This window comes from Rosa rugosa, chromosome 4 (assembly GCF_958449725.1).
Source record: "Rosa rugosa chromosome 4, drRosRugo1.1, whole genome shotgun sequence".
NCBI classification, from domain to species: Eukaryota; Viridiplantae; Streptophyta; class Magnoliopsida; order Rosales; family Rosaceae; genus Rosa; species Rosa rugosa.
Window position 1 is genome coordinate 16,001,296 of NC_084823.1, and position 15,204 is coordinate 16,016,499.

Below are 15,204 nucleotides of genomic sequence, written 5' to 3' on the forward strand. Positions count from 1 at the left end.
TTATTAATAGATTGACACACAACTTCCAGATTCAAGAAGTTCTTGAAACTTACGGGAGAGCCTCAGGACAATTGGTTAACTTTGACAAAAGTTCAGTGGTATTCAGTAAAAATGTGGACTCTGCTATACAAGAAGAAATATCCAGTTTGTTGGGAGTAGAAGTAGTTGCCTCCCATGAAAAATACTTGGGATTACCTACTTATGTAGGGAGAAAGAAAACTGCAACCTTTCAGTACATTAAGGAAAATTTGGCTAAGAAGCTATCTAATTGGCAAGAAGCTGCTTAGTGGTGCAAGAAAGGACAGTTTGATCAGGGTAGTAGCTCAAGCGTTACCTACCTATGCTATGAGTGTCTTCCAATTGACAAAGAATTTCTGTGAAGATTTGGAACAACTTTGTGCTCGGTTTTGGTGGGGGGATCTACAATGGATAAAAGAAAGATTCATTGGAAAACATGGAATGCTTTGTGTAATCCGAAAGAAGAAGGGGGACTAGGGTTTCGCAGTTTGGCTAGCTTTAATTCGGCGATGCTTGCTAAACAAGCTTGGAGGGTAATTTCTAACCCTAGTTCTCTAGTTGCTCGAATTTTTAAGGCAAAATATTACCCTACAAGCTCATTTTGGTTGGCAGACAATCATTCTTTTCCTTCATATTCTTGGAGGAGTATTTTCTCTACAAGGGATCTGTTGAAGCAAAGCACATATTGGCAGATTGGTTCTGGGACAGAGGTCAATATTTGGAATGATAATTGGTTGCCAAGCTTGCCTAGTGGTAGACCTCATGAGACTGCATCAGGTCTTGCTGAAGTGTCTCAGGTTTCTGATTTGCGTACTACTAATGGTGATTGGAATTATGATATGATTGTTAGATTGTTTTCTTCAGAAGAAGTGGAGGCCATTTTAAGTGTGCCTCTAAGTTTGAGAAGGGTGGATGATAGACTGGTCTGGAAATTGGAAAGAGATGGAAAATATTCAGTTAAAACGGCTTCAGGTTCTCCTTCTCTCATTCTCCTTCTTGTGTACCTTTTGAGCTATCAGTTAACACTGATTTTTGAAAAAAATTGTGGAAAGTGAAGATTCCTAATTCGGCGAAGAGTCACATGTGGAAAGTGTGCCATAACATTCTCCCCATCCATGGAAAAACTCATTTCTAAAAGGGTGGTGTTGGAGTCACAGGTATGTGTTTTGTGTGATAGTGCAGTTGAGACTACATTACATATTACTCGTGATTGCTCTTTTACAAGGCAGACTCTCCAAAGTAAAGGAGTGTTGGCCCAAGTATGTTTAAGTTCTTATGCAATATCTTGTGATTTGTTGCATTGGTTAAGTTTATGTGTCCATGACCTTTCGTTACTGCATTTGGGGGAATTTCTCTATCTATTGTGGGGAATTTGGAAGGAGAGAAATAGCAGAGTTTGGGACAATAAAAGGTGCCATGCTATTGATGTGCTTCTTAAGTCTACTGCAAGATTGCATGAGTTTCAATTTCATAATACCAGACCGATTACTCAAGCGAGTGGTCGTTCTAGAATTGCTCGATGGAAAGCTCCCTCATCTGGCTTGTTGAAAATAAATGTGGATGGTTCTTTTCACCATGTCTCACGAATGGGAAGTGCTGGGTTTGTGGTTCGTGATGAATATGGCAGTATGGTTGCTGGTGGTGGGCGTCCTTTGTTTGGATTAATTTCGCCAAAACATGCAGAGGTTTTGGCATGTAAGATGGCAATTGAGTTTGCTTTAGATCAGAATTTGTTACCTGCTGTAATAGAGACTGATTCTGAGATGGTGCAACGACAACTATGTAACTCCGAAGGGCCTAATACTTCCTTGCTGGGCCGTATCTATGAGGATCTGAACTCCATATTGCAGATTACTCACACTAGAAGAGATGCCAACAAGGTTGCACACCTAATGGCTGCGCATGCTAGTTCTCTAGTACATGAATGTTTTTATTTTTCTCCTCCTTCCTTCTTATTAGCTGCTATTGCAGCTGAACGTTATCATATGTAATTTTCCAAATTCTGAATAAAGGCTGACCTCTTTTACCTCAAAAAAAAAAAAAAAAAAAATTGTGTCTAAATAAATTTTACTGATTCTGGTAAATATTTTTGCCTTTATAAAGAAATGCTTCAGAAAAGAAAATTCAAAATTGGATTTTCTGTTCACGAGCAATTTTCCATTAAAAAAAAAACATAATAAAAAAGAAAATTAGTGAAGAAGTAGGCAGAGGTCACAAAACCTCGCTACTGGGGCTTTGTGTGTGTCAGCGGAAGGCGGAGCATGGAGGACATTGAGGATTTGTTCATTGGTGGCGGAGGAGCTCCTCCCGGTTTCCGCTTGCCGATTACATCCGTCGGACTCAATCCAAAGAAGAAGAACAACAACAACAAGAAGAAACCCGATCTCAATGGCAACCTCTCTCAAATCAAACACCCACTCGCTCCTCTCTCCCCTAAAGTCCCTGGCACTGAGGTACCTCTCTCTCTCTCTCTCTCTCTCTGTATCTACAAGGATGATTGCTTTGGCTAATAACTTTAGCTTCACTCTTTGTGTGGCAGACTATATATATCAAGACATTTGGATGCTCCCACAACCAGGTAGGCTTTTATGGTTTCCTCTTCTTTTCTTTGTGCTTCATATTAACAGCTGATGCAATTTTGTTTCGATTTCCTCTGCATTTAGTTATATATGTTGTTGATTTGCGGTTTTTGCCAAGTTAAATATGTTTGGAGAATATGATGTGTTCAGTCTAATGGGGTAGATGAAATTGAGAGCTTTACATGGTTATCGGAAACAATCCTTTTACCAAATTTCGACAGACAAGACTGCTACATGTTTTTTGATTAGAAGAAAATTTTGATAGATTAGTGCAACTATAAAAAGGCTAGAAGGAGTAGGTTTCAAGGGCATATTGTAGGTTATCTTCTTACAGCAAGCATCCTGTCTTCCGATACGAAGCTTTATATAATTCAGTGGCTTTGTCTGCTCTAATTTATGTATGTGTCAGATACAAGTGCACTTCCGCTGACCTTAGTGAGCAATCTTTAGAACATTTAATTCTAGTTTACTTACTCACTCGATCACTCTTTGAAGTGCCAGCATCAGTTTATGGTTACTAACTGAATTTGTGTAATTGTCTTTTTGAGCAAGTCATACCTAATACCTGGAGTATCACATTATATATAATTGTGTTAATTTGTCAAAATATACTTCTTCTGTCAAAAGTATTCTATAAGTTTAGAAATTATTTGGGAATGATTATACATTTTGTTATTTTATTCTACATATGTGGTTATGGTGCAGAAAGTGTTGTAGGAACGCATTAGGAATACAAAGTTGGATATAGAATACCACTTTAATGAACATTCATTCCCTTTCTCCATCATTATGTGGTTTTTAACTGTATTTTTGTAATTGTTACCGGGGGAGGGGGGACATTAATATTGGAAGCTTCAATGATTGAGCTGTTCTCAATCCTTTCAATGAACTGTTTTTGTTGTTTGTTTTGCAGTACTTCAAATTATAGATGTGCAGAAAGTGCCAACATCATTATGTGGATCTTAACTGTATTTTTGTAATTGTTCAATTAGTCATTTATTCCTAAAACATGAAGTATATACAATTGTTTTATGCTTCTCTGTCAAATGATTTTCTGGACATTTTGAAATTACTTGGCAATATATGGTAATAGTTATTTTCTTATCTTATTCTACATATATGGGTACGGTGCAGGCTGTAGGAAAATATATTAGGAGTAGAAAAAAGGATACCACTTTGTAAAGAACATTTCACTTGTTTGTATGCCCCATTCTTCACGAATGTGTAGTCAGATATTGTTCAGTTTGGTGTTAACCCTGCCCTCAGCATATGGATCTTTTGTTGACCTCAGTCTATGTCAGAGCCACCATAGCTGTGTTGACTCTACTCTACTACCTTACCAAAAAAACTAAATTAGTATCTGGTTTATTCAATTTTCCCCATAATTTAGGGTGTTTGTCTGTGTATTCAAACTTCTTATTAACTCCAGCTCTTAGTTCTCTTTACTTTGGTTGACCGTTATTGTGAAATTAGCATCTGAGACGACTAGTCCTGACTCAGGACTCCTGAGTGTTGTTTGTTTGTTTGTTTTTTTTTTTGGATTTAATATATCTATTTTCATTCATCACAAATTCAATCACAATAAGTTTCTCATTTTGTCTTTTGTTTTTCTTTTACCTTGTTAATGTGTCAGAGTGACAGCGAATATATGGCTGGTCAACTTTCAGCTTTTGGTTATTCATTAAGTGACAATCCTGAGGATGCAGACCTATGGCTCATAAATACGTGAGGATACTTTTATTTCCCCTCATTTTTGCATTTTGTTTTATCTTACACTGCATATAATCTCATAGTTCCTACTTTTCTAATTGAAGTGAAGAGATAATGTGATGCTGCTTCAATTGACTGTGACATTATTTTTTTCTTATAGTTATTTATGTAGTTGATAGATTGTATTCTAGCAATGTTTGTGAACTTAGGGGAGCTATTTTGGATGCTGTTCCTGTAGTTAAGTCAACTATTCTTTTTCAAATCTCTTGTTTGATGATGATAATTGTTATTGCCTCTCCTATTTTGTAAACAAAGTGGTAGCATGCATTATTGTTGTTCTTTTTTATATTTACAAAAAAAAAAAAAAAAACTGAAATATATTGAAAGAGACAGCAAAATACACTAGTTGACAACAAGGAAATACAGACTTCAAAGATAACATCACTATCAACTCATTGTCTTTCCAATCTATCATAAAGCTGAAAGGTAATAATTTCTGAACTCAGAAGAAGTCAAAGCCCACAAAGCGGGCCAGAAACTAACTCGAATTCTTTTTAAAGATTCTTTTATTACGCTTCATCTAATTAACCCAAAAACCTGCTAACGTGGTTCTTGTTATGAGGAAATCTTGACTTTTCTTAGATACAATCTATAAACTTTAAGGCAATATAAGTGATGAAGGAAAACTATTCTTGGTTGTTTCTCTTGGAAGATAGGGTGATTTGTTGGTGCTTACATGCTAGTTTTAAGCATTTAAAATTTGATGATTGCATTCACTCTGGCCTCATGTGCGCTTAGAAAAATAACTCGACTCAATCTAAATTAAGGAAGAACAGCACTCAAAACCTATCAATGGTGATTCACCTTTATTTCATCTGAAATCCTCAATGATGTAAAAGGGTAAACTGCCTGATGGGTACAAGTTGATGTTGTACCATTGCCCCTAGAAGGATTAACTCTTGTATCAGTTCAGGAAAGAAGGCCTAATGCTCAAGTGTAATTCCTTTATTGCATCATGTGTAAAAGGGAGGATGAAAGTGTGTTCCATACTTTCATCTTTTTTATCCATTGTTCTTTGCTTTGATCTTATGGCAGAAATTGCTTAGCAAAGGGGTGTATAATTGGGATGTTCCTTCTTTTTTGTATCTCGTTGGGCTTTTGTTTTATGGTATTGCATTTGATTCTGATGACAATATTTAGGTATTTGGATGAAGATGATATGTTTTTTGGAAAAGTGTTGGGAGGAGGTGTAATTCTTGTTGGTGCTGTTTCATTTTTCCCATCTAGGCACAGAGTTGAAGAGTGTTTCTTGATCAGTCCTTTTTCTTTGTTCACACTGATTGAGTTGCTGTCATTTCACAATTGATGGTGACTGGGATATGATCTTAGTCCCATTTGCATGTTTATGAAATTAATTGAAAGGGTTAACACAGTTTAGTTTTTCAAACTAGCTACTTAAAAGAATTCATTTTCACTACATTTGCAACTTCTTGAAAATATGTTTCAAGGTAAAACATGCCATCATCATTATTAAGAACTGGGAGGGGGATCACAAATTTTTTGAAAGCAATACGTTTGTACCTAAAACTACACTATAAAAGGGCTGGTGCAACCTTTTCTTCCTCAATGTATCCCTTTTCTGTAAGTAGGAGGGCTAAAGACACTCCTAACTATGGGTGTTAGTTTAATTTGTCGCTCATAGAAAAGTTAATACCTTTGATATGGTTCAAACGTCAAAGGAGATGACTTCTGTTTGTCTTTCCCTTGATTGGTGTTCAATATTCAAAGATGGATCTGAATGAGAATGTTTTCATTGTGAGTTGCATTAGTTCTTTGGAGAAAGATGATTAGGGAGTTTAATGTGAGACGGGACACCAGCTGATGGTGTGTCTTTATCGTTTAATGTTCAAAGATAGATCTGAGTGAGAATATTTTTCTTTTACATTGTGCGGTTGCATTACCTTTTTGGAGAAAGATGTTTAGGGAATCTAATGTAAGCTGGGACACCCCAGAAAGGAGAGGGTTGGTATTGAAGAGATGTGGTGTAATAGCCTTCTTCTGGGTCATTTGTACGGAATAAATAGAAGAATTTGGTGAGACTATTAGGGGGGAGAAGCTGGACTTGTAGGAATGAGTCCATTTTTGGGTCATTAGTAGTTCTTTTTCAGAGGTTTGTTAGCGTAATTCAAATTGTTTTGCTCTTTCTGCTTGATGTGATTTGTTTTTTAGCTGGTGTAATCAGGTGTGTCTTTGTACTTGTTCCTTATTTGTTAATGAAATCTCGTTTTTATCAAATTCTTTAATTGACAATATGTTGAATAGGTTGATTAAATTCCACAATGAAGTGGCTCCATTCTTGCATTCAACGTTCAAATTGTTCTTGTCACAAATGCATTGTGGTGCTGAAATTTAAAATCTTTCTGCCAATCAAAGCTTTTGTCTCAGCTCTTTCCAGTACTTTAGTATTTGAGTTGGTGTTAGTATCAAAATTTCTAATCAACTAACGAGCATGATGCTATTGCAATATTACTCCCCTGAACTTGTGTCAGTTGTATGTGCTAGTGCTGCTCCCCTATTTACTTAATGTGCATGTTTATTTTCACTTTGAACTTCAGTTTTCTGTGAAGATGTGTGTTTGGAATTTTGTCCATTTTGTTGTCGATGTGTTGATTTCTTTACTTAATGTAGATGCACAGTTAAATCTCCAAGCCAATCTGCCATGGACACTCTGATAGCAAAAGGCAAAGGTGCGAAAAAGCCCCTGGTGGTAGCTGGGTGTGTGCCTCAAGGAAGTCGAGATATAAAGGAGCTAGATGGTGTCAGTATAGTAGGAGTCCAGCAAATTGACCGTGTGGTTGAAATTGTTGAAGAAACTTTGAAAGGTCACGAGGTGCGGCTTTTAAGCCGTAAGACATTGCCAGCACTGGACCTCCCTAAGGTGCATGTTTTCCCCCCTTCACGTTTCTTGGCCATCTTCAGTCCTACTCCTACACTGTTTTTGTTTCTGTTTCCACCGTATACTGTCCACTAGTGTAGAGATGGAGTAGTTGGCTTTCAGTTTTACCTCATATCTCTACCAGTCAAGATTTTATGTATTTGACTTGACTTATCAACAGGTGAGAAAAAACAAGTTCGTTGAGATTCTTCCCATTAATGTTGGCTGTTTAGGTGCTTGCACATACTGCAAAACAAAGCATGCCCGTGGTCATTTAGGGAGTTACACCGTTGGTGGACTTGTAAGTATGTCAAATTAGTCGATCTTATTCATTTTTATTTGATGTCAATTAATAAGAATAATGGCACTGCAGGTGGGACGTGTAAAATCTGTGATAGCTGATGGAGTCAGGGAAATATGGTTGAGCAGTGAAGATACTGGAGCTTATGGTAACTAGTCTTTTGTATATGTATTGTTTCTCTGTTGAGATTGTGTCTCAATCCCTTTATACATTGAAGTGGAGTAATTTTTTAAAGCACGATACTATACCCCATATGTTGAACCATAATTTTTTTTTTTTATCTATTTTATTTACAAGGTTCTGAAGATCATTTCCCAAGTTGACATGTCACATATTCGAAAGAACCAATAGGAAAAAATAATAATAATAAAGTAAGTTCAAAGTATAATGGGATCCTGGGTCCTCCCACATTTTAGTATTAGCGTTTGTTAGATTTTTCTGGGAAATGGTTTCATAGTACATCAAGTAATTTAAAATTAAAGGAAAAAAAAATAAAAACAGAATTGCTTTTGGCATTTGTTAGTTGAACATTAAGGGGTGCTTTTATGACTCACAGGTCGTGACATTGGGGTCAATCTACCTATTTTATTGAATGCAATTGTCAAGGAGCTTCCTCCTGATGCAAGCACAATGCTTCGAATTGGAATGACGAATCCCCCTTTCATTCTAGAGCACTTGAAAGAAATTGCAGAGGTGTTGCGGCATCCATGTGTATACTCATTTCTTCATGTACCAGTCCAATCTGGAAGTGATGCTGTCTTGACTGTAAGTCCTGAAATATAGTTTTCAAGTTTGTTCATAGACTGGTATCTCGTAGCTGATAATGATTTCGCAGTTTGTTTTGTTTTGTTTTTTTTTTTTTTTCTGGTTTTGTTTGAGATTTAATTGCCAGTGTAATATAGAGACCTAGGCTTCCCATGACTTTAGTGCTTCTTGTTTCAGGCAATGAATCGAGAATATACAGTGAGTGAGTTCAAGACTGTTGTAGATACTTTAACTGAGCTTGTGCCAGGGATGCAGATTGCAACTGATATAATTTGTGGATTTCCCGGTCAGTATGTAACATATAAAGTTTACCTTATGGAGGACTTGCTCCTCATTTTTTTTTTCCTTTAGTTTTTGGCTTATTCTTTAAGATCGAGTCGGTATTTAAGCAATTTTGAGAAGCTCAAAATTGTTACTCATTATATACTTCCAGTAGTTTACGTGGCTTAGTTTTATTGGCAAAAGACATCAAGTGTGCAAGGTTTTGAGTTTCTTTTAAACCTTTGGCTTAGGGTTTAGGGAGCTATTCCCATGGAAGTGTGTGTGCGCGTGTGTAGTTCCTGGAAGAAATGTCCAATACTTGCTTGATTTTACATTATATTGGAGCTATTCCCATGGTTATGAGTAGTTCTGACATAACTTGTGGGATTCTATTACTTTATCAATTACTTCAGCATTAATTAGTCAAGAAGATAGTACTCGAGTAGTTTACACCTATTTCCTGGTTTCTCAGGTGAAACGGATGAAGATTTTGCTCAAACTCGTGACCTTATCAAGGAGTACAAGTTTCCTCAAGTTCATATTTCACAGTTCTATCCTCGACCTGGTATGATAATGTCTAATTTTAAAAAAAAAAAAAAAAAAAATTTCACTAATGCTTTGATATTTTCGATTAATGAATCATAATTACTAATAACTAGTCCCTTCAAGTTGTCTCACTTAATGCCAGAGCTTTTACGGGCAGAAAAAGCTCTATTGGTTATGAAAAGGGTAATTTTTGTAACAGAAAGCGAGTCAGTTGAAGTTATTTTGCAGAGTGATAGAGAAATTAGTTAGCAATTACATTAATTCATAACCGACTGTTCTGTTTATCTTTTACCAAATTCAGGAACACCTGCTGCAAGGATGAAAAAGGTCCCCAGTACTGTAGTGAAGAATAGGAGTCGTGAATTAACTTCTGTTTTTGAAGCTTTCACCCCGTATGTTGGAATGGAAGGCAGGGTGGAAAGGATTTGGATAACAGAAGTTGCCACTGATGGTACTCACTTGGTAAGTTTATGTGCTTTTAAGTGTAAAAGTTGATCTTCTTCTAATTCACTTCCTTTTTTGATCAAATTCCTAGTTTACTTATATCATCCATGTCAGTTCTTGTATATTGTTCTGGAAGGAAAACATGATGATAATTTTGTGGACTCATACTAGTTTTGAAAGTCAACATGCGAATAACTGCATGCATTGTTGAACAAACTAGAAATCATATTTGATGTTTAAATTGATCCCTGGATCAACATTTCAGGACAATTGAGTTGAGAGCGAATTTTATTTACAACATTTGATGATAATAAAGAAAAATGGTGGCTGACAAGTTGCAATTTGTATTTTCTGGCTACATTAAAGACCCTAAATAGATTACTAGTACTAAAAGAAAAATAGAGTGACAACAAATAGGTTTTCATTGATAATGATAGAAAGATAAAAAGAGGCCTTCAAGGTACATAGGAGATACTGGATTGACCTTCTGCTTGCTATTGTGATTGCATGGTCACTGATCTTTTGGTACACCAAGATTGCATCTTAGCCAAAGGTTCTTAAGAGTTTGGGACAATTATAATGAAGTGATTTTTATGATCTGTCTCATTTCTTTTCCCAAGGTCGGTCATACCAAGGGATACGTGCAGGTGCTTGTAGCTGGTCCAGAAAGTATGCTGGGGACTTCAGCTATTGTGAAGATAACGTCAGTTGGAAGGTGGTCTGTATTTGGAGAAGTAATTGAGACTATCCCTGAATCGAATGATAAAGAAGCTGTGGGAAAAGAAAGGCAGAGTCAGGAGAATTGTTTCCCCTGCTCGAACAATTTTGAGACTTGTGCTTGTTCAACAGAGCCTGAAACTTGTGCTTGTGGACCAGAAAGTTGTGGAGAACAGGCTACATTGACAAAATGTTCTGTAACAACTACTGGCGTTCCACTTGAAGATCAGAACAACAGAAATCTGATTGGATGGTTACTGAGGAAGCGAAAGAACCAAGTTCAGAAATTGGTGGAGAATGAAATTGACTTGGGATTAAAGAAAAAGCAAGAGCAGACCCAACAAAGCATTGGTAACTGGGGTGTTGTGGATAAGGCTCTTCTAGGTGGGATGCTTGCGAGCTTCCTGACTATTGTAGCTGTACTAGTACATCTTGGATTTAGAATTATGTCATCCAAGTAGAGTAATTTTAGTTTTACTAATCCATTTTTGTAATGGTCATGCGGACTTATTTGTTTCGTTTAGAAGAGAAAATGTAAGGTATGATCGTAATGTTGGATTTTTGTTTGCGGTGCTGTTGAATCATGACAGTTTCCTCATTTGAGTTTTGACCTTACATCGTGGATCGAATGACTATAATTGAACCTAATTGAGGCCGATCACCTTTTCTTTAACTGACCTGACTTACTAAGGGATATTCGGAAATAATTGGTCTACAGATTGGATCGACAGAGTGGGATGTACATATATTCAGGAAAAGTGCAGGAAGCACATTATCACATTTGTCTTTCCTTGTGCTTTATGCTCAGTTTATTTTATGGAATACCCTTTTTCTTTACAAGAATGAGGTAAATAAGTAACGAAACTGTTCTTACAAAATAATGAACGTGATGAGTGCAGGTGCAGAAGGCATCTTGCTAAAATCTCATAGCATCATATCCGACTTTGATGGCAATCTCTTAAAGAAATTAACAGGTGCAGAAGGCAACTTGTGTCGGAATCGTGGATGCCGTAGCATATAGAGCCCAACCAGCACTGCCACAACCTGGAAGGGAGTAATGTATATGAAAACTGCCCAGATCAACGAGAAGATGATGAAGATTGCTGTAGCCCTTGAATCCCTCCAGCTTAGTAGTGCTTGAGCTCTTTCCCCCTGGGTTGCCAAATCTCCAACCACAGTTTGCACTCTACCCGCCACGCTACGCAACCTGTCATACCTCATTCTCACAATGTCCGCGGGTCGACTTGTAGGGAAGCTGTCGAATTCCTCGTCCAATTCATCCGGGTGTGCAAACTCTGCCTGTGAAATCCGAGCATCCATGTGAGGTGGGTGCCTTGGCCTGGACCTATAGTTCCATAAGCCAATCACAAAGAGGTAGAGGAAGATTGTTGGCAGGATCAGCTCTGGGTAGCAAACTAGAATCACGAACAAAATATGCACCAGGCACGTCATGACCGGGTTTCTCCAGGTGCAAATGTCATTGAACCATCTGCAGACCATGGTGACTCCGCTGAGAACTGACATGATACGATGGAAGTTGGCTTTGCTTCTCCTCAGACTAAACATATGGTAATCTACATCTAGCATGTACTCAACAGCCTCCCGCCTCAGTGGTGGCTCTGCTCGAGATAGTCGTGCAGCCACAATCTGCATTGCCTGGTGGCGAAGCCAATCAACATACCTAACAGGTATAGGATTGATATAATGCATTTTTGGAAGCAATGGTCTTCCATATTGAGCTACCATATTGACCCAAGCTGTAGAACTGAACCTCAATGCCAACTGAAGTTCACCATGCTTTTTCAAACCAGAGGGCGTCAAAACCAACAGGGGATAGTAATGTGTATAAATCCGATCAGTTTCTAAAGTGGACAACCTGATTCTTACCTTCCCAATCCTCTGGTCCCTCGTGTCTTCATGGCTTCCATGGATATGATGATTGTCGAAAACACCAACGGTGATGACAGTACATGGATCATACACTTCCCAAGTATACTGCTCATTCCAGCGAGGGTTCAGAGTGTTGAGAAGTGTTCTAGTTCGAATCCATTTGTTCCCATACTTGGCCACACAGTATGAATCAGTAGTCTTACCCTCCCTACCCTTCATAGGGAGCAAATTCTTGGCACTGAGAATCCCAAGTTCCAGAATTCCAATGTTTGCTTTCCTCAGGTGCTTGGAAGAAGGCTGAAGGTCACTGCTAAAATGTGTAGACTCATCAAGAACATGATACCCTGCATCCAAACAGAGACGGAGATGAATCTTGCTCGAAAACTTCTCTTTCTTTTTCTCACTTTCCTGTTCACCTGCCATTGAAGGCTTCTGAAGATTGTACCAGCGAGGCTCAGGAAGCTTATGATGGTCCAGTCTTTGTGGAAGGTCTCTAACCGGAAGAATCACCATTCCTAACAGGTCATCCTTGCCAGGTCCAACCTTGTCACCCACCGATATGACTAAGACTTCTTGGGTTAATGGCTCAGATGCAACCAACATGAGCTCATCATTCCAAAGTGGGTTAATGGTACGAACTTGAGAAGGCCTTGAGACCCTCATCTGATTACCAAGCTGTATCTTCACATATGGGTCCGGAGCTCTGCTTCTGTCTAAAGGGACAAGGTCCTGAGCTTCAAGAACTTGAACTCTAAGATAATATAGTTTCGGTGAGAAGTAAACCTTTGATCTTGTGCTAGCAAGATTGCCATGGCTAATGTCATGTGCATCAGAATGCCAAGCATCAGAAAATGACTCATCAGCTTGAGTCCCAATCCAAACAGCAAGCATGATCTCCCCTCTAACCTTGACCCCATGCTTGTCCTCCAATCTGTACCACTGAGGAGCAAGAGGACTATCCGGCGGAACTCGAACTGGGACATCTGTGAGATCAAATAAAACTCTCCCCACATGATCATCCTTCAAAACATCCTTGTCTCTCACAGTAACTTCCACCAAATTCGACTGCAGCCTCTCCTTGGAGAAAGCGAAAATCTGGTTCCACACCGGGTTTTGATTCTTGTCCAAGTGCCTCGTGAATCCCTTGTAGTTCCCAAGCTTCACTTCCACATAAGGATCGAGGCTTCCAGTCACATCCATGGTTGGAAGATCTCTAGCCTTCACCACACTCACATACAAGTAATGCATCTGCTCCACCAAATCATATGTGCTGGAGGTCTTATCCCCTGTATACCCGCCAGGTCTATACCGGAGGCGGGCCGCCAGTGGTGGACTAGTCTCCACCAGCGCATACTCCGGGTTCTGCCTCGGAGGTCCCTGCATATGCATAACCGTGGCAGCACCCGGACCCGGACCCGCCCGGGCGAAATCCGTCCTCGTTTCAACTTGGGGTGCTTTTTGGTGGTGGGTTTCAAACCCAAACCCGGATGAAGGTGGATGAGCATGAGCGAAAGAAGCAGCAGCAGCACCTCCTGTTCCAATAGAGTGAAAAGTTCTCACTTCCTGTTCCTTCTTCTTCTTCATCATCTTCTCAGCCATGTGATGATGCTCGGCTTCTTCATCCATCCTATGAGTATTACCATTGATTTCTTGCAGAGGAGGAGGCGAAAATATATGAGGATTCTCTACGTCACTGGTATTAGCAGTACCAGTTTCAACATTACCATATTCCTGTTGCTGTTGTTGAGGAGCGCTACCGGAATCCTGAACCGCATAGATTCGAAGAGCGATGTCGCCTTTGATGTTGGAAAACAAGCCTCTTTTGTCAAGTGGGTAACGCTGGACCGTGGCTTCTGACTCCGACAGAGGGACGGAGACGCCGGAGATTCGGACCCGGCCAAGAAAGTTCTTGTGGTGGCCTGCTTTTCTGTCATTGTAGACAACCACTTCGATGGTCTTGTTGGGAAGGTCTCTTGGGTCGGTGACGTTGAACACCAGGTGCTCGTTCCACTGAGGGTTGAGGTCTTTGGGCTTGGTCCGTGTCCTCTGTTTCTGCTGGTCGAAGTCTACTTCCACAAAGGGACTGGCGAAGCCGTCGCCGTCTTTGGGCATGAGGTCGCCGGCGTCATGGACTTCGACTATAAGTTTGAGCATGGTGGAGTGATGAGGTGAATGGTGAGATTGAGAGATGGGTGAAAGTTTGTTATGGAGAGAAGTGAAGGGAGACTAGGAGGTGGGTAGTGAAAGAGTAGGAGTGAAGAAGAAGAAGAAGAAGAAGAAGAAGAGAGGAATGGTGGTAGGCGGTGGTGGTGGAGGAGAGACGAGGTGAGTCATTTTGGTGGAGTAAGAAGACAGGGAACATAAGTTAGAAAGAGAAGAGAGGAGAAGAAAAGAAGAGAGAGAGCGTTTGGTGGTGGTGGTAGTGGTGGTGGTGAGGTGGCCCCTTTGGATCATATGGCTTTTTGATAGGGAAAGATTCTGGTGGGTACATAGTACATCTGTGCTTTTCTCAGAAGACAGAGAGATCATAAATTTCATATTATGGTGATAAATTATTGGATTAATGCTATATTCAATTACTAATACTTTAGTAGGTACTAGGTGGCTATTTATTATTATTTATTTTTTTGTGTTCTTGTCGTAAGTTAATGTTTATTGATCACCTAGTGTGGTAAGATTGATCGAGCGATCTAGCATGAAACCTTTATGTCTAACGTTCGAGTTTCAACTCCTATCAGTTTGTGGTCAGCCGGTTTGAAGGACTTTCATGTTCGTGTCCCAATGGTGAGGGATTAGTCTAGCTTTACTGGGATACCCTCGTAGATCTTGACCTAAATAATGACCGGTTGCCAACGTAACCGAGGTAGCTTACTATCTCACTTCCGATAAAAAAAAAGATAAAAAAAGAGTTAATACTCACTAGTACTCATTAGTGATTCGGTTATTGTTAAAGGACGTTGCTAAATATTAACTTATTAAAGATGCTAAATTAAACTTTTAGCTATACAGTACTAGTTTTTGAAGCAAAACTCAACTCA

The 15,204-nt window shown here is 39.1% G+C and overlaps 2 protein-coding genes across 3 annotated transcripts; one reads left to right on the forward strand and one right to left on the reverse strand.

The window, feature by feature from the left end:
• The first annotated feature begins 2,210 nt into the window (after positions 1-2,210).
• On the forward strand, positions 2,211-10,874 carry LOC133746099 (uncharacterized). Of its 2 annotated transcripts, XM_062174263.1 has the most exons (11): positions 2,211-2,471; positions 2,558-2,596; positions 4,231-4,322; positions 6,996-7,245; positions 7,424-7,543; positions 7,616-7,691; positions 8,100-8,308; positions 8,486-8,594; positions 9,042-9,134; positions 9,417-9,577; positions 10,180-10,874. In XM_062174263.1, the coding sequence occupies exons 1-11, from the start codon at positions 2,280-2,282 to the stop codon at positions 10,735-10,737; spliced, it is 1,899 nt and encodes a 632-aa protein (XP_062030247.1). In that variant the 5' UTR covers positions 2,211-2,279; the 3' UTR covers positions 10,738-10,874. The 2 variants fall into 2 exon arrangements, with proteins under 2 accessions (XP_062030247.1, XP_062030248.1); XM_062174264.1 differs by lacking the exon at positions 2,211-2,471 and having other exon boundaries at positions 2,555-2,596; positions 7,004-7,245.
• A 150-nt stretch (positions 10,875-11,024) lies between these two features.
• LOC133746098 (multiple C2 domain and transmembrane region protein 6) lies at positions 11,025-14,613 on the reverse strand. Its single transcript, XM_062174262.1, has one exon. The coding sequence runs from the start codon at positions 14,318-14,320 to the stop codon at positions 11,201-11,203; it is 3,120 nt and encodes a 1,039-aa protein (XP_062030246.1). The 5' UTR covers positions 14,321-14,613; the 3' UTR covers positions 11,025-11,200.
• Between the last annotated feature and the right edge of the window lie 591 nt (positions 14,614-15,204).